This window comes from Dendropsophus ebraccatus, chromosome 1 (assembly GCF_027789765.1).
Source record: "Dendropsophus ebraccatus isolate aDenEbr1 chromosome 1, aDenEbr1.pat, whole genome shotgun sequence".
Classification (NCBI taxonomy): Eukaryota; Metazoa; Chordata; class Amphibia; order Anura; family Hylidae; genus Dendropsophus; species Dendropsophus ebraccatus.
In genome coordinates this window covers 95,102,224-95,126,902 of record NC_091454.1, presented here as the reverse complement: position 1 = coordinate 95,126,902, position 24,679 = coordinate 95,102,224, and the positions used below count along the sequence as shown (strand labels likewise).

At 40.7% G+C, this 24,679-nt stretch overlaps 1 protein-coding gene across 9 annotated transcripts in view; it reads right to left on the bottom strand.

Annotated features, from left to right (window-relative positions):
- The window catches only part of NAV3 (neuron navigator 3), a 344,164-nt gene that overhangs the window by 109,842 nt on the left and 209,643 nt on the right, over positions 1-24,679 (bottom strand). For 8 of the 9 annotated variants that reach the window (XM_069975584.1, XM_069975530.1, XM_069975540.1 and 5 more), the window contains 3 exons: positions 16,416-17,385; positions 9,357-9,472; positions 297-405 (listed from right to left, as the gene is read on the bottom strand). In XM_069975584.1, the coding sequence (XP_069831685.1) occupies positions 297-405; positions 9,357-9,472; positions 16,416-17,385 (1,195 nt within the window). The remainder of the gene's footprint in view (positions 1-296; positions 406-9,356; positions 9,473-16,415; positions 17,386-24,679) is intronic. The other variant, XM_069975549.1, reaches the window with a different exon arrangement.

The following is a 24,679-nucleotide window of genomic DNA, read 5'->3' as shown; positions in this document are numbered from 1 at the left end:
TTTAACTATGGTATATTTTTGTTAAATGCTGAGAATATTAGAGATGTATGCTTTGGAGAATATCAGCTGTTTAGTCTCCCTGGACATCTGCTTGGTGCATCGATTCCACTGCAGCTATTAAAACAAAGCACTAAGAAGCATAGTGTCATTCCATGCTGTTTATCTCTGGGTGCAGATTTAGCAGCTTCTTCTTATTATCATTCTGAAAAACCATGAAACCATGCCGCAGCTGGCTCAGTTATCTATGCTTTTCACATACAAGAAATATACAAATAAATAAAAGAGGTCAACCATACCTGTGGCTTATTTGAGTCCCACGTAAACTGGACATGGTCTCTTCTAGATTTTGCCTAAGATCTGCTATATTCTTCACAGTTCTCATTCTCCGTGTTTCTGGATCTTCACCTTGACAAAATATTTAATTACAATACAGTTACTTTCACTATATAAAACCTTTTATTCCTGGGGTCTCACTAGCCAGAACATAGTGATGCCTATGCACTATTATTATTATTTATTATTATTATGCCTTACTATTAGTCACAGTCCAAAACCACTTTAGATTACAAACAGGCTATCCTATCACTTTCAGTTGACACACAGCATCATGTAATCATTGCCAACCCTAGCGGAAATCCCACAGTCCTGCCCTATCTTCCTGTTATTAAATGCTGTTTCCCACACCCCTCTGCTGGGTTCTGGTCGTAAATGTAAAGGCCATTTTATATGGCCGATTATCAGCCAACAGGGATCAGGGATCAGCCAACAAACATTGGATCATTGGTGTAAATATTTACATCATCATTATAGACCGCACATCACTCAGTGTATACTGGGGATGTGCAGCTGACAATGACAAATTTGAAGGACCACTGAAACAATCATGTGATTGTTCATGCAGCCACGCACAATAATTAAGTTGTGATTAGTCTGTTGCCCCTGTGTAAAAAAGAGTTCTAAGGAAAAGTTGTTTTTAAGCATACTGCACAATAAAACAGAATAAAAGAGTAATAAATCTAATACTATAAATTATAACAAAAAAAAATGAATTTATATTGAAAACTTTCTTTATATCACATGTACTGTTGATTTAGATTTCAAAAGTGAACAACAGTGACACTTTAAAGAGTGAAGCCCACCTCAAAGTTTGTAAAGCATGCACATTTATGATGTAGAAATATATTACATTAGGAACATGGGATACGCAGGGTGTGTATGTAGCTATGATTCAAGTATAAAAGTAGTTTGCACAACACTATTTAAATAATCATTATCACGTGCTAGTCTCTACTGTGCCTACAACCATTCAAAATCAAATGAGTAAAATAGTTGTATGTCCTCAAAACAAAATTGTATGAATATATATATATATATATATATATATATATATATATATATATATATATATACAGTATATACATACATACATATGCACAGTGTATGCTCTGTGATGTGGCCAAAAAATAAAATCTCTTGCGGCCAGAAGCATAATCCTGGCTGCAGCAACAAGAGTGACTGGCAGAGCAGACAGCCAATGGCTACTTGCTATGACAGTCCGCTGTTTTTAACTATAAGGGCCCATTAGGAGCCTTTATGGTTAAATACATAGGTGCAGGAGCAGACTACCTTCTGCTTAACCCTTTATGTACTGCAGTGTATAGGTGACCTCTTCTGCTTGTTAACCCTTTTTTGTGTTGCAGCATGTAAGTAAACATTGGGTCACTTACACACTGCAGTACAGAAGGGGTGAAGCAGAAGGACACATGCTCTTACGTTCTCCCCCGGGCCCCCCTCCTGCACGGGGCCCCATAGCAACTGCCTTTCCTGCCGCTATGTTGGCTACACCACTGATCCAACCTCATAACATGATGACATATTAGTAGGATATGACATCACTTTATTATGAGCTAGGGTCCAATCTCTGGACACCCCACCACCACTGATAGTGGGAATGGCAGGGGATATATGGTTAATACTGCAACCGATTCACTGTTTCTGTCCCCCAGAGCAGTATCCAGTGGTGTCCCAGCCACTCACTTGTGCAGAAAAATCCAGTCAGCCCCATTCACTCATGTGGCTGGAAAATGCTGTGCAGAGATTAACTCTGCGGGGGATACTGTGCTGAATGAGTGTTGCACTCTCAGGATCAGGAGTCCCAGACATCTGATGAGACGGAGATATATATACTAGCGATATGGCCCTTTAAAATATGACCACTTCAAATATAAATAGAAATTTTAACCATTAAACATAGTATTATTGTGGAATCGCATGGGGAGACTGCAATAGAATTGTGCATATAGGCATGCTGACATGGGCAGCTGACAGAGCAAAACATTTAGGAACTTGGCCAGCAGCAATTAACTGGAAAATGGCATTTACAGTAAAAGACTAGGGAAATAATGAGGCTAAGATTAGACCAACTATGAAGACAGAAGTCTAACCCAATATAGAAGAAACATTCGGTACATCCTTCACTTACTGACAGCATTGCAATTAACTATTGTAAAGTGAGGTTAACAATAATTACACTCAATGGATCAATATGTATATAAAATGGAAATGTGTAGCAATTTCTATAGAAGACAGTACAAAAATTATTTATTAAACTGAAAATGTAAGAATATTTCACACAATAATGTAAAATTTTGAAACTATATATAATTAAAACTCCAATATTGAATGGACCAATAGCACTGTTCATCTTCTGCTTCCTTCTTCATAAAATACTAGAACTTACTAAATATGTAGACTTTTTTTTTGTAACATTTACTGTACTATGTGCACTTTTATGTGCACTTTGCTATTAATAACATTTACCTTAAAAATGGAATATAATACAACTCATCTGACCCCTGTCTTTTAAATGGGTATGCCTTTTAACTCACCAAGTGATTCACAATGCAATGCCTGTTCTAAATCAACCAGCATAGTCATGATGACTTCCTCATCCAAATAAGCAGTTCCTTCCCGCAAGCAATTATCCTCCTCTTCCTCAGACCAGCTCTTGCGAATATCACATAAATTAGCATTAGACTGATTGTCCACAAGCTGGGAGCATCCTGCCACGGAAAACATCAATACATCTTGATTTCCAGTAAAATGATATGATGACCTCCGACGTGAAGTAAGACTACAATTGGAAGCCTCATTTTTTGTTTCCCATGATGCAGTAGGAAGAAGAGTGTGCACAGACTGGGAGAACACCTTTGACAGACAGCTTGTGGACTCTTCCACTTTCTCTTCCCTCTGAACATATTGAAGTTGGGAGTTGGAGGCCTCTTCATGCCAGCTTGCCTGGTAGGAGAAGAGCATGCCATTTTCTGTACTTCCACTAATAAACGAAAGGTTTGTCATAGATTTTTGTTTCCTGAGACAAGCATCTCTTCGGACATCCTTCTTCTTGACAAATGGCAATTCAGTAGGGCGCTGCATTTTGCAATAAAAATTGAAATTGCTGAGGTTTTCATGAAGCTAAGTAAAAATGTCGGCTCCACCTTGCAGGAATGTGCTATGTTTTGCAGTATGCAGTATGAAGCACCAAACCCATCACTGTGCCACGACTGCAGTGATAGCAGTAACATGGTTAGAAATCCTTAGGATATAGATGTACAGCATGCTTCTTCAACACACCAGTCCAGCCCAGGAGAAATAACCCATTTCTCTCTCTCTGTCATGCAGCCAGAGGTCTTCAAGAGCAATATCTTCATTGTGACAAAATCCGAAAGAAAAATGTCTTACTCTCCTTGTGCTTTCTTTGCTTCCTCAAGACGATGTGTCTAAACACAGATTCCCAACACTTTATCTGACACGGTGCTGCAAGTAGAGTGTGCTCACGTCAGAGCTCAATACAAGTGAAGCACAGCTCTGCACAAGTCATCTGCAAACATTTAGTATTCAACCTGCATCCTGAGATTTGACTCTTCCCGTGCACTGCAGTACATGCTGCTAGCTGCCATGGCAGCGGACAGCCTCCAGATTAGACCAAGCTGCTGTCCAGAGCATGATGCCACAGGTCGTCTAGTTACAGGTTAAAGTTCAGATATTCTATTGTGTCTGTGCAACTTAAATAGCTGTCTGCATTCAAAAAGAATCTGATATTATAATGTCATATGGCTAGGATACTTGTTTCTGGAATTTCTGAAGACCAATATAGGTTAACTCTTTTTATAGGCTATATTAAATGATTCTTAGTATAAATTACATGCCCTACAATAACCTGGCTTAAAAGTTTTAATTAATTTACATCTATACCACTGATACAGAGATATGCGTTGTTGGTCTTGGAATATACTGCATTTTTTCCAATATCCTAAATAAATGGTTTCACAATCATGTTAACATTTTTGTTCCCTGCAGCATCTGCGCAGTCCAAAAATAAATGTGTGCTGAGGAGGAGAAGTTCACTGTAGTGTCACTGCCTAAGGCAATGCATTTACATCACAAGTTTACAGCACAGTCCAAAAGCAGAAGAATATCGAGCATTGTCTTATAAAAGGAGACTGTGTCTTCAATGTCATATGCAAGGAAAAATGTAAATTTTGACTTAAATATACTGACAATTACTCGTAAACTATGTCATATATACTATAATGTGTTTCACATCTAGACCTTGGCCTTGTGCAGTGTCCCGTTGCGATTCCTGTAGGACCTGTGGTTGGGTGTGGCACAGCCATTCCTCTTTTTAGGAACTTTTGGATTGTTTCCTACCTGGCTGCAATGCTTAGTTGCTTTTTGTTTAGAATTGTTTAGAAATGCATTGTAACAGGTGTGACTGTGAGCAATACACCCTCTCTACTGAGACAAAGTAGGTTTAGTCAGTTCAGAGTTCAGAGGAACTTTTAGTGAGAGGATGAGTTGAGGCAATTCCTCAACTGAGAAGTGTGCAAGTCAGCCTTTTTTCGTGAGAGAAGAATAGGGTCATGTCAGAGGATAATAGCAGAGGACTGCCTGGAAGAATTACAGCTCTTGCTAAGAATCCTGAGTTTGCTTGGGGCTGAAGTCTCTTTCTGGTAAGAATTCCCATCTGAAACTTTGGGGGAGATTTATCAAACTGGTGTAATGAAAAACTGGCTCAGTTGCCCCTAACAACCAATCAGATTCCACCTTTCATTCCTCACAGACTCTTTGGAAAATGAAAGGTGGAATCCGATAGGTTGCTAAGGGCAACTGAGCCAGTTTCACTTTATACCAGTTTGATAAATCTCCCCCTTTGTTCTAACTAGTCCTTATTTTAAAAGGAGGCTGGACACAAGAGTTTTTAGATTGCACCCTATTATTGGGAGAAATGTTGCTGGACAAAGAAATTGATATGCTATGCCACCTCTAAGCTTTCCCAGGATTAAGCTACCATGTGAAGACCAGGGAGTAGCAAAATCATCAAAAGCCAGAGTAAAGGGGGCCAGCTCCAGGTACTCTTGAAACACCGATTTGTGGATTACACCATTAGCCTAGACATTTCACAGGGCTTCCCCTGGTGATCGTCATCATCATAACCTTTTGCACTACCATCTCTCAATGTGCCTTCCCAGGGGTGTGTGGGAGAACTAGTAGAACCACTCAAGCCACTATTATCACCAAGAGCTGTACAGTGACCACTCAGGACTACTATCCCAATGATCTCATTAATATACCCACTGGGCCTTCCATTTTCACGCACTTTAGCCCTAAGCTCTTGGACTTATCCAGACCATGCTACATAAACCTTTGGCTTCTCTGCCTGGCAACTATAGTCCATCTCTTGACTTTGACATAAAGGTTCCTCTCTCAGCTCATTGCGTGTGTGTGTGTGTGTGTGTATGAGTAAGGGCCCTATTCCACCGGACGATTATTGTTCAGATTATCGGTAAATCTTTTGAATCTAAACGATAATCGTTTGGTTGAAATGCAGTTAACGATTAACGACGAATGAGAAATCGTTGATCGCTTTATAAGACCTGGACATATTTTTATTGTTTGCTCGTTCGCAAAACGTTTGCAAATCGTTTGCATTGAATAAGACGTTGTTCGGTCGTTCGCAGTAGATACGAACGCAATAGTGTTGCATTAGTTTATCTTCTATTTTTTACAGATATGTTCAGCAACATGAGAGGATCTGTCAGGAACAGAGGATCAAATGCAGAGCCGTTGTAGGGGGAAAGAAGGACCGAATATATGACATTTAGAGATGAGCAAGTAGTGAAATATTCGAAAGCTCTAAATCTGATGGACTGTGATGTTCAACTATTCGTTAAATATTAAACCCTCTTAAAGTCTATGGGAGAAAAATGCTTGTTTCTTGAAAATCTGAATTCGACCACTTGGAGGTCACCAAGTCCTCAATGACACCTCAGAAAATGTTGCAAACACCTCTGGAATGCAACTGGGACAGCAGGGGAAGCATGCCTGGTGCATCTAACACGTCCAAGTCGCAGTATTGCGCCATTATCACAGCCTCTCAACAATACACTCCAAACACATTATAACCTCTTTGTAAAGTGGAAAAAATACACCAGGAAAATTTCCTTCCTCTACCTTAGCATGGCCTGAAAGCCAAATTTTAACCAAAAAAAAACATTTTCATGCACTCTTTTAAATCACAATGCCTATAACAACTGCAGATGGCAAAGGCAAGGAAGAAATCAAACCGCACCCATCGCTAACTGTCATTGTATGTGTGTGTGTGATGTGGTCAGACATGTCCTCTTTAAATTTTCAAAGTCATCTGGATTTTCAGACACCCTTCATCACACATAAAGCAGTCTGCCGGCCTGTCTGTGAGAATGAGCTGCAGATGTGGCGGTAGTCGGCCTATTCACACTAGAATCACTAGATATATACTGCGCTGTGTATAGTTGTAACCCTAACAAGGGCTTTTGCTGTCTTTCCTGCCTAGAATTAGCTAAATCTTCACTCTCCCTACAGCAGCCTCTCTCCCTGACTAGCTTCAAGATGGCATCTGAAAATGAGCAGGAAATGCCAAGTTCTTTTATTCTGAAGGTCACATGTGTAAGCCAGCCAATGAATGTAGACGCTGATCTCGTGATGCCAGTGTGCTACTAACAAATTTTTACTGCGTTTTTTGTCGGATGCTCAATCGAAAACAAGTATTTTGAATATAGTATTAGCTACTCGATCAAGTACTACTCGCTCATCTCTAATAAGATCTCAATATGCCTGATACTTTGTTTTAATGGAGATAAACCAAACATAGTGGGTTCTAGCAACAGATTATTATTGTGCCCCCAATGAAAGAAATGTGCTGGGTTGAGCTTAACATGCATGTTTATGGAGAAGTTTGATGAAATATCTGCTGTTTGGCTTCACAATCAGTTTAAGAATTATTCCTTTGATGAATAGTTAGGGAATGATTAGGGATAAGGAGGTCAATAATCACCCCTGCTAAGACCTTTTAGCTCTATGTATTATTTCTTTCCAGTACAGTAGGTTGGCCCAAGAAGTTACATTTTATTGTTATCATAAAAAAAATAAACTACACTAACAATAGCAATAGCAATCGCTGAGAAATGTAGTTACATAAGCTAGATAGTTATGATGAGGGGATGTATTCATGTACAAGATATATAAAATCAACTAAATGTGAGATGACCTCATCAAACCATGTTTCCATATATTTGTATCATGTGACACATTGCAAGGAGCCATTCTATACTTGACTCCACAATAAAGATTTAAAGATTATACTTACTAAATGCTCTTGGGTTCTTTGGATCATGTCAGAGAGACTTGTCAAAAGTTTTTATGGGTAAGGGTCTGAGTGGACAATTAGACCCTGAACTGATGAGCAGAATGACTGAGAAGAGGACTGCTTTGCCATGCAATCCTCTCCCGGCTTTGCGTCTATGTGAGAAGACATGCCCATAGACTTCCATTATGCAGCTTTCTCCTCACATGACACAGAGCCAGGAGAAGAAAGCTCTGAGTGTGACTTCTCCTGGCTCGTTCTCCCCATCAGTCGCGGTTGAACACTCAGAAGCGGCCAATCAAAACGTTTCCCATGTCTCTCTGACTCTTTAAGATAGGAAACAGTACACAATTATAACACAGATTTTTCCTAATTTCTTTATGTGTCAACTTTTTGTACCAAACATAATACATTTATTACAGGCAAAATTATTTCTGCGGTGCAGCTTGTAATTTTTAGATAATGGGCTATATTTCAAAAACTGCATTTCCTGCCATCTGTTTCCCTTTTACTGAGATTTTAGGAAACCACATATTACTCGTTTTGACACGAAAGTCTGATTAGTATTTTGGCACACCTTTTTAAATATATATATAAAAAAATAATTTGGACATGCATGAAACTTTAAGTAAAATCAAAGTAGTAAAATTATTCTGAATAAATCACAATTGTTAATAATGAACATTTACATGACAAACTGTCCAAACATTAGGACATAAAAGTGAAGTTGAATTGTGAATCAAGCGCTTAGATTTAATCCATTCTTACAGAATGGTAAAAAACTCTTTCAAGCCAGAACCCAAAGATCCCTTCAATATGTTTGTAATGATAGAAAGTGAAATTCACAGGCAAGTCATTTAAGAAACAAAATGTTGTGTATATGAGTATTGGTCCCTCCCCCCATATTGACCATATACAGCCATATCATGTTTTCAATATTTGCTGCAGTGGTGGACTGAAAACCAGGGAGCAGGTGAGCTGAAGGTAGTGCAATAATTAAAAGTATCGGCATCATCCCTCTCAGGTTAAAGGATAAAAAATATTTACTGTAAATTTATAATACATGACAAATCCCTAGTTGTCTCTAGCAGATATGTAGGTGCATATTTCTGTGTATATGACAGGAAAACGGTGATGTAGGCTGGAGGGGTTTGTCAAAGATGGTGACATCACTCAGGGGGTGGGGCTAGAGCTTATACACAAGATTCGGCCAAGCCTCCTGTGACATCAGAGCATGATGCCTACAGAGAGGGAGGGGCCTGAAGCTGAAGACAATTGGGGGTTCTTTTATTTTTAATTTCATGTGGAGTGATTTACTCAAAAGCACACTGAATCCAGTACTATTAGTGATAACACTATAATAGTAAGTTATATATCTTGATATAGTAATAGTTTTATTTTTAATACAATTTTCTGATAATGGAATACCCCTTTAAGGGTGGTTTCACACACAACATTTTGAAAAAGAGAGAGAAATGGAGATTCAAAAAGTAAGTTCAAAAAGAATGTAAAATAGAATGGAAAGATTTGTATATTGCTCTTTCCTTTTGGATCCGCTGTTGGTTCAAAAAAGTGCATCAAAAACTGCAGTGGCAGTTTTCCAAAAAGTGTGTGATACCACCCTGTTTTTATGACGTATTCCATGTACTTATTCATTGGCTGAAATACTTACCAGAAATTTCCTCCAGGCACTGTTTGGCTGTCTTACTATATAATGACTCACTTTTAGTTGGGCTTGTGCAGGAATCACCAGGTGGTAAGGTAGTGGTCTCATTTTCTGAGTGTGTTCTGCAATAAAGAAGATTACTCATCTTTATCTGTAATATCATTCGTAGGAAATCCTAAGAATCAATATCCATGCTAATTAATGGGTTACATTCATGCAGTATTTCCATCAGCTGGTAGCCGCTTAACATTAAACACAAGCACTAATAGAGACAATGTTTTCATAAATAATGTAAAAGGGAAGTGGTGTTGCTAGCAGAGATATAGCACTCTGGAGATTATACTGTTATCTCACCAATGCACCAACCCACTTGAAAATGATTACTTGAATGTTAGGTCTCTTATGATGTTTATAATCAGCTCATGCAGAAAACTATTTACCATCAAAGAATATTGCCTCTCAGAGGAAGCTCAGAAGGACTCAACCATTAAGTAGCCCTCTTAATATAAAACTATCACTTCATGAAGTGTGAATCCTGCTCTGCAGATTACAGCCTCAGTGAAGCCGGCCATATACTTTTGGTAGGCTTAGATTTAATAACATGAAGCCATATAGCGTGTTTCTCTTTTACATTTTGACGAAAGTGCAGCTTTATTTGGGTCACAAGCAATAAGACAACCTACCCTATGAATCAGCTTTGTGTTTATACACAGGAGGAAAACATGGACTAGGCAAGCTTCACATTGCCATAGCAGTAATGTAGTCTAGTCATCCCCCCTACCACGGCTCTGTTAAAGCAAATGCATAACACCCTGTAGAGATATATAATCAATTCAACAGAACAGCAGGTGGTCCAGCTGGAGATGGATGCTAAGATGCCACCATGATGTGCTGTGCTATACAAAACCTCCAAAACTTCCATAGATCAATTCATTAATATATATATATATATATATATATATATATATATATATATATATACAGTATATGTCAAAAGAAGTTTTTTTTTTCTATTTTCAAAGTAGTCCAGTTTTGCTTTTATGACAGCTTTGCAAATTCTTGGCATTTTCTCATTATAGTGACTGTACAGTACCACCAGGCCCAACCTGAAGCACTGGAGGCGGGCCGACCCACCCTTAGTGGGAAGAAACCCCAGCCCCTCCATGACGTGACTCCATTTGAATCAATGGAACCCTATCATAGAGGGGCTTGAGTTTCCTCCCTCTATGGGTGGGTCGGCCCGCCTCCAGTGCTTCTGCCTGGGCCTGGTGGTACAGTCACTTTAAGCTTCCTAAGGTAGCCACCTGGAATGGTTCACAGTTAACATGTATGCCTTGTCAAGTGATAATTTGAAGATTTTCTTGCCTTTATAATGTGTCTGAGGCTATCAGTTAAGTTTAGAGGCGCATCTGGTATAGGGATTTTCTTTACTGGTCGGGTGTAAGGGTAATGCTGAGGTCTTATTAGAGATTGCAGTGCAATATTGTATTAACATGCTTGTGCCCTTATAATGAAATGTGATACATTAGACAATATTGCTGTATTATTACTGGTATATCCATGTGTCTTTGCTTCTTGAGTAAAATGTGTTGTATTGACATACAGTATAATATATTCCTAAATTGTCTTGAAGCATGTGCACTTTAAATACATTGGACAATACAATTTCACTGCAGTCATTATGCTTGTTTACTACCTCACACAAATATAGTTCTAGTGCGTTTTAATTTCATTAGATATTGATACAAATATATTTTTTACTTTACTATATTTAGAAATTAATACCCATATAGTACTAGTATTTTTAATACCTATATCTATACATGTGCTTGCCCACATTACTCTGGTACCTTGTTCCCCCAATCTGTTTTTAATGGGCGTTTTTAAGCGCTTAGATAATGTGTCAATAACGCTTAAATATGTTATGAATTATTCATTTAGTTAAAAAATTTTGGCGGTGGAAGCTATAGGTGTTTCGTATCAGTTAAGTTTGGCTTCGTACACAGTTTAATGGTACAAACACACACAGCAGATACGCAGCAGATACGCAGCAGATACGCAGCAGATTTGATGCTGTGTTCAGTTATTTAGATCTAATCTGCTGCGTATCTGCTGCGTATCTGCTGCGTATCGCAGCAGTAAATACGCAGCGTATATGCCGTGTGTGTTTGTACCCTTATACAATATTGTGTCCTAATTAAATACTGTCGTTTCCTAATCCACAGTATGGCAAAAACCACTAAACTAGGGTAAGAGAACCATCGGTTTATCATTACTTTAAGACAGGAAGGTCAGATAAATTGGAAAATTGCAAGAACTTTTAAGGGATCTTCGTCGCCAGTTATGAAAACACGGTGATGAAACCATCAAGAGCACCATCTCAGCAAGACCAAGAGTTGCCTTATTAGTTGCTAGCCTCAGAAACTGCACATTACTGGTGCTGAGAAACGCAAGCAATGGAGAGCTCTGATGAGTTAAAATTTGACGTTTTTGGTTCCAGCTGCCATTTCTTTTTGAGAAGCAGAAAAGATAAGCAGGTTGCTTCAAAAATCACTATCCCAAAAAAGTGAAGAAATGTACACAACAACACAATGCACAAAACCAAAGACTGCTACTTTCATACATGTGAACAATAGATGTAAAGACAAAGCAGTAATATTAAAGGGGTATTCCCCCCAAATCTTTTTTGCAGTGTTAAATAGCCCACCCATAGCTTAATATATTGCTCAAAGCAAGTAATTACCTGTTTTGAGCCGTTTTGGAGCTATTTCTATTCACCCCCTCAGCATTCACAAAATGAGCTAAATGGAGTCCAGGCCGACATGCTAATTCCTCCTGGCCCCAACCTTTGGAGTCGGGATCACATGTCCTCCTCTCTCTTCAATGGGATGACAGGCCGCTCCCTCGGCTAGCTCTGTGACAGGGAAGCAGTGTGTGTGAAGAGAACACTGCAGCCGACAGCCTGCTGAACTGTGTGTCATCAGGTCATAAATCAATCTGTGTGTATGTCAGCTGCAGAGTTCGGCCATGCTTCCTGGGCAGTGTGGTGACCTGTGACCTCTCTCCAGCCATGTGCTCCTCCCTCCTCCTCAGCCTCCACTTGTAGTGTCCAGCCCCTGCTGTAAGCCTCCTGGGACTTATAGTTCTTCTTCTTCTATAGAACTATAGGTCCAGCAAGCTGCTATCTGTCCACATCACAATATATCAGGTTACACAGTTTCTGATTTGGACTGATATCAGCTTGGTGGGAGCTGTAGTTCTATAGAAGTTCTGTGGCTTAATATATTGTGTAGAACTACAGGTCCCAGCAAGCTGCTATCCATCCACATCACAATATATCAGGTTACAGAGCTTCTGTAGAACTACAGGTCCTAGCAAGCAGCAATCAGCAGGAAGCCATGCTTGATGGGAAATGTAGTTTCCTGGCCAGCACCATCTTGCATGTGTATATTGGCTTTCAGAATTTTTTTTTTTCTCAGGAACGGCAGCAGCTAGAAAGATGGGAGATGGCTCAAAATACTAAGGGGGACTTGGTGAGTAAGACCAGCTAGGTTTGGGAGCATTACATTCTTTTAGCTCTTGGGGGGAATACCCTTTTAACTCTTGCACCGACTGTTTATTTTCAATTTATTTTCAGTGAATTTTGTGTGACAAATTAGCAGAACATAGAAATAACATAAGATATTTATGCTCTTACCTATGCTATGCATCCTCACTTATCACACATCCTCTGAGCAGGCTGCTGAGAACTATCCCTGGTAATCTGGGGACCTCCCTTTTTGACTGGACCATTTAGGAAAATTCTAACTGAAGTATGGTCTTTGTATACAGATAACAGAAAGACAGCAATTCCAGTGTCTTCATATTTACAGTACTAGGCCCTCTATATTAATCCATTATATATTTTAGTCTTCATATGCAGAATATTTTCTGAGATTAAAATACTATTTTAGTGCCCTAAATTTGAAAAACCTGCTTCTCAACAAGTCGTCATTTAAGTGCATTTTCTAGCCATATAATAGTGACCTTTCACATTGAGGCCAGGTTCAGACTATGTAACTGTGCGGCTGTATTTGCGGCTGTAATTGTGCGGCGGTATTTTTGGTGGTTCATGCGTACGCTGGAAAGTATAGGATATACGGCTGCACAGTGCACACTATGCATGAATCTACGGCCCGATCGTAAACGGACCCGTAAAAAATTAACAAGACCATTGTTTGCGGCTGGACATGCGGCCGAGGATTGACAGGCGGTCCGTACGGAGTACTTCAAAAATAGCCGGCAATGATGCCGAATGCCGATGCCTCTAATAGTTAATATATTAAATTAATAAAACACATTCTCTTTGTAATAAAGTCCCTTTCGTTGGTCAATAATTTAATTCTAACGAATTCATCATTTTGCAATTAAATATACTGTTCAAATAAATAGATATATAAATAAATGTATATTTATATATATATTTATTTTTTGACAGTATATTTAATTGCACAATGATGGATTCGTTAGAATTAAATTATTGAACAACGAAACTGAATTTATTTAATCGAAAATGTGTTTTATTAATTAAATATTAATTAGTACAGGAAGCTCCATAAGCCGTTAATTCATATTGCCGGCAATAGAGCTTTCTGTACTAATCATCACTTTACTTTAATGAAAACATCAAATGTTTCTTCTAATTATGTTATCACAATAGCATTATTAGAAGAAACATTTAGAATTATATGTGCGCTCAGCTGATTGGCTGATCGGCTGAGCGCACATATAATTAGCGCGTCCACAGCACAGTGACTTCATTGTGCTGCGGACCAGCGAAGAGGACACTTTGGGGTGAGTATAGAGCTCTCCCCACCCCCTCCCCAGCACTGCACCCCTCCCAGCAAGGAAGGGGGGTCACTTAACCCCTTCCTTGCTGGGATGGGTGCAGTCTGACATCAGTCTGGCCCCCAAGGGGTTAAGGGGGATGCAATACATCCTCCCTTAACCCCTTGGGGGCCAGACTGTAAGCAGCGATCTGTAAAGATGCTGCATACTGTAAGGTGCACAACACCGCTCACAATGATGGGTGTTGTGCTCCTGTTTGTGTGTTTTTTGTGTGTTTCTCCCTTTTTGTTTTTAGATATCGGTATCCTGGGGATTACGTCGGATTCCGTGGACTACGTCGATGATCAGCGTTTTTTTATTTTATTTTTTTAATAAAATGGTCAATGAGGGGTGTGGGGGTGTTTTTATTTGAATAAAAAATTTTTTTAACTTGTGTCTTGTCTTTATTTCTTTACTTTATAGACTTAGTAGTGGAAGCCGTCTAATAGACGGAATCCATTACTAAGTTGGGGCCTAGTGTTAGCCGGTATAAAATGGCTAACACTAACCCCCTATTATTACCCCAGTACCCAATGCCACCAGGGGTACTGGGAAGAGCCGGGTGCCAGTGGTCCCGGAGCGTCAAAATTGGCGCTCGTGGACCGGGCGGCAGCAGGCTGGTAAGATTTAGGCTGGGGAGGGCCTAAACCAATGGCTCTTCCCACCCTGGTGTTACCAGGCTGCTGTCATTTGGTTTTTAACCCGGCTGGTTATAAAAATAGGGGGGACCCTATGCGTTTTTTTTTAAATAAATAAATAATTTTAAAAAACGCATAGGGTCCCCCCTATTTTTTAATAAATATATATATAAATATACATTTATTTATATATCTATTTATTTTAACAGTATATTTAATTGCAAAATGATGGATTCGTTTAAATTTAATTATTGAACAACGAAAGGCACTTTATTACAACGAAAATGTGTCTTATTATTTTAATAGATTAACCATGAGAGACATCGGCATTAGTGCAGAGGATCGCAAACCCCGGTAATAGCAATTCATGTAAACTTTCCCAGATGCATCCAGAGGTGTTTGCATCACTTTCTTAAGATTTTATTTGTTATTTTTAGTTGAACCAGATTTCCAAGTAAATGACCGTATGTTTTATGCCGCATGTCTATTTTTTCCCACGGCCGTAGTTTCATCCGCACATTTACAGCCGCATAAAAAATACAGCCGCACAGTTACATAGTGTGAACCTAGCCTGAAGATGATGTCCTACCTGTAGGCAGCATGTTATATAGCAAAAGAGGCTAAGCAAATTGAAAAATAGTTTATAAATTAGCCAGTGATATATAAGGGTATGTTCACACAGATAAAATGGCTAAGTGTAGTGCTGTGACACTGATTTATCTGAGCCATGTTCAATTTAACTTCAGAGTGTAAGAACATAGAAAAGCAGTAACATCTTTTTTGCATGGTTCCCTGTTTCCCATTGAAGTCAACAGATGTGGGTTTTTCAAGTGAAATTGCAAGTTTTGCCCATATGAGCATACCCTTTGGACATGCACACCATACATGCATGTAGAAATAATTTGTTTTGTACCATCTTCTACATAATGCCATCTGGAGAATGGCAAATTGGTTAAATGGGTTGGCCACGATATAGTAAAATAGTTCAGTGTACAGTATTAGTAAGTGTACTCACTGTATATACTGACAGCAGCTCCCTGTGTACCTCATAGAGCTTAAATCAGACTCCCCTCCTCCAGGCTGTGGTGCCCTGCTTTGTGGTGAGGCTGTCCATAAGATGGCTGACATGGAGAAGCATAAGACCATGCCCCTCCCCTAAGTGTCCCAACACTGAGCCTGCATATGCCTATGGAGGACAATGGACGTAGGCCATGGTCACATGCTCCTCCATGTCGGCCATCTTATGGACAGACTCACCACAGAGCAGGGCAGTACAGCCTGGATGGGGGGGGGAGACTGATTTTAGTTCTGTGAGGTACACAGGGAGCTGCTGTCGGTATATACAGTGAGTACACTTACTAATACTGTCCACTGAGCAATTTTACTATAAAGTGGCCAACCTCTTTAACTATAAAAATAAGGCACATGCATAAGACAAATCATGATGTATTATGCACTAACTTGCATTTAAAGTATATCTATATATGAGTTGTTTGACAATTACTTTTCTTGATTTGTAATTTCTTATTATTTACTGAAGAAAAAGTAGTATCACTTTTACCTGTAAATGAATGGTGCCACAGTTGCAGTATTAGGGTGTGAGTACTGTTGCTGAGGAAGCTGCACAGCCCCGTTTCCTGTGAACTGGACACCAGCACCAGATGAGCCTGTTGTAGTCAGGTGGGTGTTGGAAGAACTAGAGACCTTCCCTTCAGTGGGTGTAGCTACTTTATCACTGCTTGTAGATTTCTGTGTTGACACTGTCTGACTGCCTTTGGTAGTCCTAGTTTTTTCAGGCTCTTTTGTGGCGACAGTACCTGGGGAGGTGGTTTGTTTAGTTGCTGGCGTTTTTGACCCAGGTTTAGGGATTCCACTTGATTGAGGAATCATGCTCTCCTTTTTGACTGGAGCAGATTTGTTTCCTTTGGGGATCAAGCTTGCAATCTTTGAGCTCTTTTTTGACCCTTCCAGTGTCTGTTCCTTTTCTTCCTTAGCAGTTTTGTCCACATTTGATTTATTTTTTTCTTTGCTCTTCTCTTCCTTATCCTTTGGCTGCGGCAACCCCTTTTTATTGCTGAGATTTTTGCTTCCAGCCTTTGGAAGCGCCAATTTGGGCGACACTTTAGGGCTGTTCAAGGCAGAACTAATTTCATTTTCTCCACATTCTGATAAGGAGTCATCCTCAATAATGACCTCATTAGATGGTGAAGTTTGGGATCTCAGGCCAACTCTAGTATTGACTAGTTTAAATTTTTCAAGCATTGATTTTTGCCCAGAAGAAGCTGTTTTAATTCCTTCAGACAATGGGGGCTTTAGTCTATCAGGGGAGGGTGTAGGAGAGGTTGCAGGGCTAGGCTGCTTTACAGACAGCATGGTAGTAGTGGCACTATGTTTAACATTCATGGATTTACTGCGCCAAGGCTTACTGGCATTTGGAGAGGGTATAGCAGAAACCACTTGCTGACCAGAGCTAGTGGGATATTGCACATTTCCATTCATGCCTGCAGACTGTTGAGGGCCTTTTGGTGATTCTGTGGAAGACAAACAGAGTATGAGAGTTGCAATGAATTACTAGAGAATGTTTCTGAACATTTTCAAATGTAAAATTCCTTACAGTGTATGGCTAGGTTCACACAACGTCAAAAAACGTCCTCTTTTATATAAAAAAAAAACCAGCCGTTTTTGCCGCAAATTAACTGACTGCAATGGCAATGTATTGAAGTCAATGGGAGGACGGACATCTAATGCGCACAATGCATTGAAAAACGGATGTTTTTACAAACGTTTTTTGACGTTGTGTGAACCTAGCCTAACCTTGTAATGTATACAGCCTTGTCTGATTTCTTACCTAATAAGATGAATGTAATCTCTACTATACTCTACTTCTATTTATCTTCATGAATTTTTAGCACCCTTTAAAAAACCATGTCAATGTGCCCTATTTGTGTACTTGAATGTCACATATAGTTGAGATCTAGCTGTAATTTCCTCTCACAGTGAAACTTTAAGATTAGGTTTTAAATTTCCATTTTTGCATTTCGGTCTTTTGCTTTTTCTCAGTGAACTGGCTCTATGCAGATAACATTTGTATTTAAGCAAGACCTTTTTGTACTACTTTTATTTAATGTGTATCACAGATAATAAGGTTATTACTGTAAAGAAAAGCAATCTTCTGAATTACACAGTCTAGAAAATATTTGCTCATGTGGGCAACCATTTCAGTGAAACAAAAATTCACATCTCAGAAGCCTATAGGCATCAAACGCATACAGCAGTTCCTATTAATAAACCAGACCACCACCACACTTCTTATAAAAACACTATCAAAGATTATGTAAGGGTTGTCCCAGATAAATATTAAAGGGAAACCTCTAACCTGCTGATATATCCCATTAGTGCACAGAGCACTGATGATGATGGTAAGTTTCTCTGTGGTCTAATTAAAATGCTAATTAGGCAGTCCGCTGCACTGGGGCAGTGCTCTGCAGTGATCTCACTCATTACTGCTGGATGAATATTTACAAGAAGGGGTGGGCTGGGCATATTGGTGCACTGAGGGTGAAGTTGCTCCAGTGTGCCATTATTAAGGTTTTATACTTGTTTTGGTACACTCTGCTGTTCTTAAGGGCCGGGACAAAGCGTAGGCAGGGATAGGCGACGACCTAGGGTGCCATCTGGTGGTTAATTACAGGGGGGCGCAGTTCATTTATCTAGCCCCTGCCTCTGTGCAGCAGCCTTGCTGAGACACAGCAAGGAGAAAGCTCCTTTCCCCCAGGCATGTCCCTGCAGCCTGGCCCCCCCCCCCCCCGCCCCCATAGCCTCTCCCAGCCAACAACCCCGCCCCTCCACAGAGACAGATGAGGAGTAGAGGCAGAGCAGACAGCACACAGAGAACACAGGAGAGCCAGCTGCTGCCTCTACAGGAAACCCACAGATAGCAGCTCAGGATAGCCGCTCTCACAGCTACCGAGAGTCCAGATCACCTGCACATTGTCTGTAGTCTCTCTGTCCCTGGCAGAAAGCAGCCTCATCTTGGCAGTATGAGGCTCCACCCCCAGCTGTTAATTCGCTGCTTCCATTTGCGAAGCAAATTTCGCATGATTTGTTAAAAAATGTTTTCTAAAAATGGCGGCCGTACATTTAATTACAGTACTGTCACTTGGTGGGAGCATGGGATTATCTATAATCCTTTGCAGCCATACAATCGTGCACATGCCTTCCTGTGATGTCAGCATGCACACCTCCCACTTTATATTTAGTATGGCACTTCCTGGAGCTGGGCAGTCGACTATGCGTGCAGAGGAGAGAGGAATCAGCAGGCATTTAGTGCAAGGCAGGGAGAGAAAGAGAGATATAGGTAGAGGATAGGATAGGAGAGTCCATTGTGGTTGGATTTCTGTGGGTGAAGTTATCCCAGTGTGTGGGAGAAGTGTATTTAGTGTCCCCAGTCTGTGGGTGCTTTGGGTGGTTAACCCATTTGGTATCTCAATGTGTGTGCTTGTTTTGAAGCCAATGACCAGTGAATCCAGTCTATGGGTGCTGTGGGTGCCGTTAACCTAATTGGTATCCCAGCATGTGGGTGCTGTGAAGCCAGTGTACATTGAAACCAGTCTGTGGGTGAAGTTAACCCATTGGTATCCCAGTGTGTGGGTGTTATGAAGCCAGTGTCCAATTAATCCAATCTGTGGGTCCTGTGAGAAGAGAACCCAGTGTTCCTGCTCAGTGTAGTTCCTGCTGTACTGTAAAAACACACTTTACAAAAATCTTACAAAACTCATTCAAGTCCCCAACAAACCCATACCAACCCCTGTATAGCAAAGTATTTAATCTCTTCCATTCCCAGTGATCCTCCACCTATTAGGTTACATCCATGGCCTATCTAGTAAGGCACCAGTAGTGGCTCTATCCCACATCTAAAAAATGTATTTTGGTCCCTCTAAAAAAAGAAAAAAACACCAATATGCTCAAGCATGCTAAAAAATCTAGACCTTTTCGGGGTATGGCCAGTGTCAGCGGCCAAGGTGGCACACAAGCTGGTCCAAGTAGAACACAGGCAAGTGGGAGTGGTGATCTCAACCGGATTGGAGCAAAGTTTCAGATAATTTTTACACCTTGTGGCCAGGTGAATAACAGCCACGCTGGGATTGTTGACTGTAACCTTCAAAGTTCCAGCTCCATAGCAGGCAGTAGCCAATCCCAGAGACAGTCGTCATCTGAAGGGTCGTCCCAGAGTAGTGCCATCACCATTACATTGCAAGGGCAAGAAAGTTCCTCTGCCCCATCTCCTGTGGTGTCTCAGACCCAATTCCACTTGCCATGGCTATCAGAAAGTGAGCTTGTGGCGAGCCTAGCACTCCCCCCAAAGTCTCAACCACTATACTCGGAGGATCTTTTAGAGGGATCTCCTGACAGCCAGGAATTGGAAGCAGTGTTGAGACTGCAGGAGTTCAGAGGCCACAAAAGTCAGGAGAGCCAGGGATGCTTCTGTACCACATGCCTACAGAGGATGACATCTTAAGAGAGAAAATAAAAATATTTTTTAAGAAAATACAGTACAGTGGGAAAATCTTATCCAACTTTAAATTGTAAAATTTGCCACTGTTTTATTTAATACAATCTTGAATCTGGGCATTTTTCTATTCCATCCTCCATCAAATGGTACATGCTTTTGCCTGTGGGGTTTTACAGTCTATTTAAGTGTATCCTAATTCACAAGGTGTACAGTTCCATTTTTGGCAGTTGGATGGTCCATTTAGATCAACTGTCAGATTACAGTAATTTTACTTGACATTTAAAGAAAAAATGGTTCTGCTACAGTTACCACCATCAACTGTCTGTGTTAGGCACCACAGGGTTGAAGAGAGTCCGAGTGCCACCACTGCCACTGCCAGATTTATGTTCTATGCCCCCAGGGTTGATGAGAGTCTATGTGCTGCCGCAGCCACCTCTAGGTCTATGTTCTAGGCCCCTTAGAGTCAAGGAGAGTCTGTGTGCTGCCGCAGCCACCTCCAGCTTTAAGTTCGAGGCCCCTCAGTGTCGAACCACCTCTAGGTCTATGGTTTAGGTCTCTCTGGGTTTATAAAAGTGCAACTGCTGGTGATGACACTTCCAGGTGTCTATTCTAGAGCCTTGTAGGTCTAAGACATTGACTCTGATGGTGGTGCCACTTTAGGATGTCTACAGCTGTTCTGAGAGATTAATTTAAGGCTGATCCCCCTGTATTCAATGCTGTTCATGAAGAAAAGGTAAGTACAGTATATGCTGCTGATCCACCAACATCTACTGCTGTCCTGGGGAAAAGCATAATTTTGTGCAGTGGGCCCACCAACGTTCACTGCTGTTTAGGGAGAAAGCATAATTTTACACAGCTGATCCACCAATGTCCCCTGCTGTCCTTACGGATCTCAAGAAACATTTTTTTTTCTGATTCACTGATCGCATATTCACATCCTTTGCTATGGCACCTGAAATATACAGTAGCTGTCGGGCCTCCCATCTGTCTTGATCATCTTTCAGATTTTTATATACCTTGATTGGTGGTAAATTTAGTTGACTGAACATGATTTGCCCAGACACCCTCTGTCTATCTAAGATCTCACAGATCACAATGCATATCAGAGAAACAACCATGAGGGGGAAAATAAACTCCTTGTGGAGCTTAGAGACAGTTATGTGGAGGCACAAATCCGGAGAAGGGGGATTTATCAAGAGAGAAAGTTCTATTTTCTGGTGTAAAAGGGCCAGATGCGAATAAATTTATTTATTGTGTGTGTGTGTGGGGGGGGGGGGGGGGCGCACGGACTCTGGTTCAGCTAACCATCGCAAAGAAAACACCGGACTTAATAAATGTCCCCATGAGAGTCTAAATACTTTCAATAAATTAGCAAAGATTTCTAATATTCAATTTTTACTTTGTAACTATGAGGTTTGATTACAGAATGATAGGGAAAACTTCTTTTCAACATAAAATGAAAGTTAAATGGCCTGAGGACTTTTCGCATGCACTGTATATAACTTTTTGACACCTATTGATTTGTACACAATTATTATTCTATGTAATACACCTTTAGCTGGGTTCACACTACGTATATCTCAGTCAGTATTGTGGTCCTCATATTGCAACCAAAACCAGGAGTGGATTAAAAACACAGAAAGGATCTGTTCATACAATGTTGAAATTGAATGGATGGCCGCCATATAAAAGTAAATAACGGCCATTATTTCAATACAACAGCCGTTGTTTTAAAATACCAGCAAATATTTGCCATTAAATGACGGCTATCCACTCAATTTCAACATTGTGTGAACAGATCCTTTCTGTGTATTCAATCCACTCCAATCCACTCCAATCCACTGGTTTTGGTTGCAATATGAGGACCAAAATACTGACTGAAATATACGTAGTGTGAACGTAGCCCCCGGCTGGGTTCACACTACGTATATTTCAGTCAGTATTGTGGTATATACGTAGTGTGAAACCAGCCTTAAATGCTATGACATTTTGAAAATTATATTACTTATCCAGGGTGTGTACAATTGAAAAGCCAAGTATGATTATCTTAAACATCTCTCAGGTAATGTTTTTGATGTTTTGTGCAGTATCAGGGCCATTTCTAGAACTGGGCGGGCCGACAGCTAGGGGCACCCGGCAGCACCCTGTGCGTGTGTGTGTGGGGGAATCGCAGCCGGGGTGGGGGCATTGGTAGTGTGTCTGTTTTGATGGCGGCTAGGTGCGGTAGTGCGAGTGTGTGTGTGTGTGGGGGGGGGATAGTGTGTGAAGAGGGGGTCAGGTGGGATTGTGTGTGGTGGGGTTCAGGTGGGATAGTGTGCGTAGAGGGGGGTCAAGTGGGATAGCGTGTGTAAGGGGGGGTCAGGTGGGATAGTGTGTGTAGGGGGTCAGGTGGGATATAGTGTGTAGGAAGAGAGTCAGATGGGGTATTGTGTGTAGGGGCGCCAGGCGGGATAGTGTGTGTGTAGGGTGGGTCAGGCAGGATAGTGTGTGTGTATGGAGGTGAAGCGGTATAGTGTGTATAGGGGGTTCAGACAGGATAGTGTATGTGTAGGGGGGTCAGGCTGGATAGTGTGTGTGTAGGGGGGGTAAGGTGGAGATAGTGTGTGGGGCAGATTTATTGCAGGCAGAGGGGGACTTTATAACTATGGTGGGTACAGCAGGTGCATTATTACTATATTGGGGCACAGCAGTGGAGACATTTTTACTATAGGGGCGCTCAACAGGAGACATTATTACTATATGTGGGCAAAGCAGGAGACATTATTACTACATGGAGGGCACACAGACATTATTATATAAGGCACAGCAGGAGGCATTATTACTATATGGGGGCACAGCAGGAGACATTATTGCTAAATAGGGGCACAACAGAGGACATTATTACTATAAAGAGGGCAAAGCAGGAGGCATTATTACTATATGTGGACACAGCAGGAGGCATTATTACTATATGGAGGCACAGTAGGGGGGCATTATTACTTTATGCGTGGAGTAAGGGGCATTATTACAATATGAAGGCACAGCAGGGGCATTATTACTATATGGGGGTACTATTGCTATATGGTGGCAGAGCAGGGGCATTATTCCTATATGGGGGCACAGCAGGAGGCATTATAACTATATGAGGACACAGCAGGGGGCATTGTTACTACATGGAGGCACAGTGGGAAACATTGTTATATACAGGCACAGCAGGGGATCCTATATACAGGGGGCAGCCCACACACCTACTGACTTTACTGCACCTAACAGCGCAATTACTACAGTTTGGGAGCCTACAGGATGGAAAAGGGGTAGAAAGTTGCTGGATAAGTGCGGAGCCTAAGGTGTTTGTCTGGCAGGTTCTAATGAGACGAATTGTAGCTGGAAGAAATCATCACAGTGGTCCAGGCCAGATGAAGAGGAAAGTGACAACTCAGATCAAAGAAGACGTCACCTGTGAGTCACTGAATGACATTTTTGTATTCAGTAGACCATTTTTCAGTAGGGGTGCAACACCGCCTCTATGCTGTAATATTTACAGTGCTTCTTCCGAGTAACCCCCCTTCCTTCCCCAGGGCTGAACTAAGGACTGGGGGGGGGGGGATTTTATCAAGATTCGCCCTGTCACCAAAATGACCTAGAAACTCTGCACACTATATAGGTAAGATATGTAAGAATCTCATTACGATCTATTACATCAATTCACCAAAAGGAAATCTTACCCCACTATGAAATGCTGAACGAGTGAGAATAATGTATGCAAAAGCAATTACCTGAGACACAACATATTCCGCAGTCACCTCTATGCTAACACTGAGCATTGCCTAAATAAACAGCACGGGCTCTGTCTGCTGCTAATCACTAAGAGGGCACCAGTATAGACTGGTGATTATTTTAATCTATATGCTTTAAAAAAATATATATACTATTTATATATGTAGCCATAGAAAAACTATTCAGTTACTTGTAATCTCTTCACAAAGGTGCAATTATTTCTATAGTATTTGTAGACCGTGATGCAAATAATTATGTTAAAATAATTACAAAGAGTATCAGCTTTAACTCCCAAGAAAACAGAGGAAAACAGAGGCTGAACGCTAAATCTAGACCTTAGAAATTCATTTCCTAGACACTGTCCCCATCTGGTGGCCAGCTAGATGACAACTGCAATGGGCATAGTCTGGGAATATTCTTAACAGGAATGCAGGGATAGTCAAGGAGGAAATCAGAATTCACATTAGGTTTAATACTGTTAGTATCACAATAAAATATATCTGGCTATTGGCTGGCACTACTTAAGTTTGTGTTCACATTAAGACATGGCAATGTAA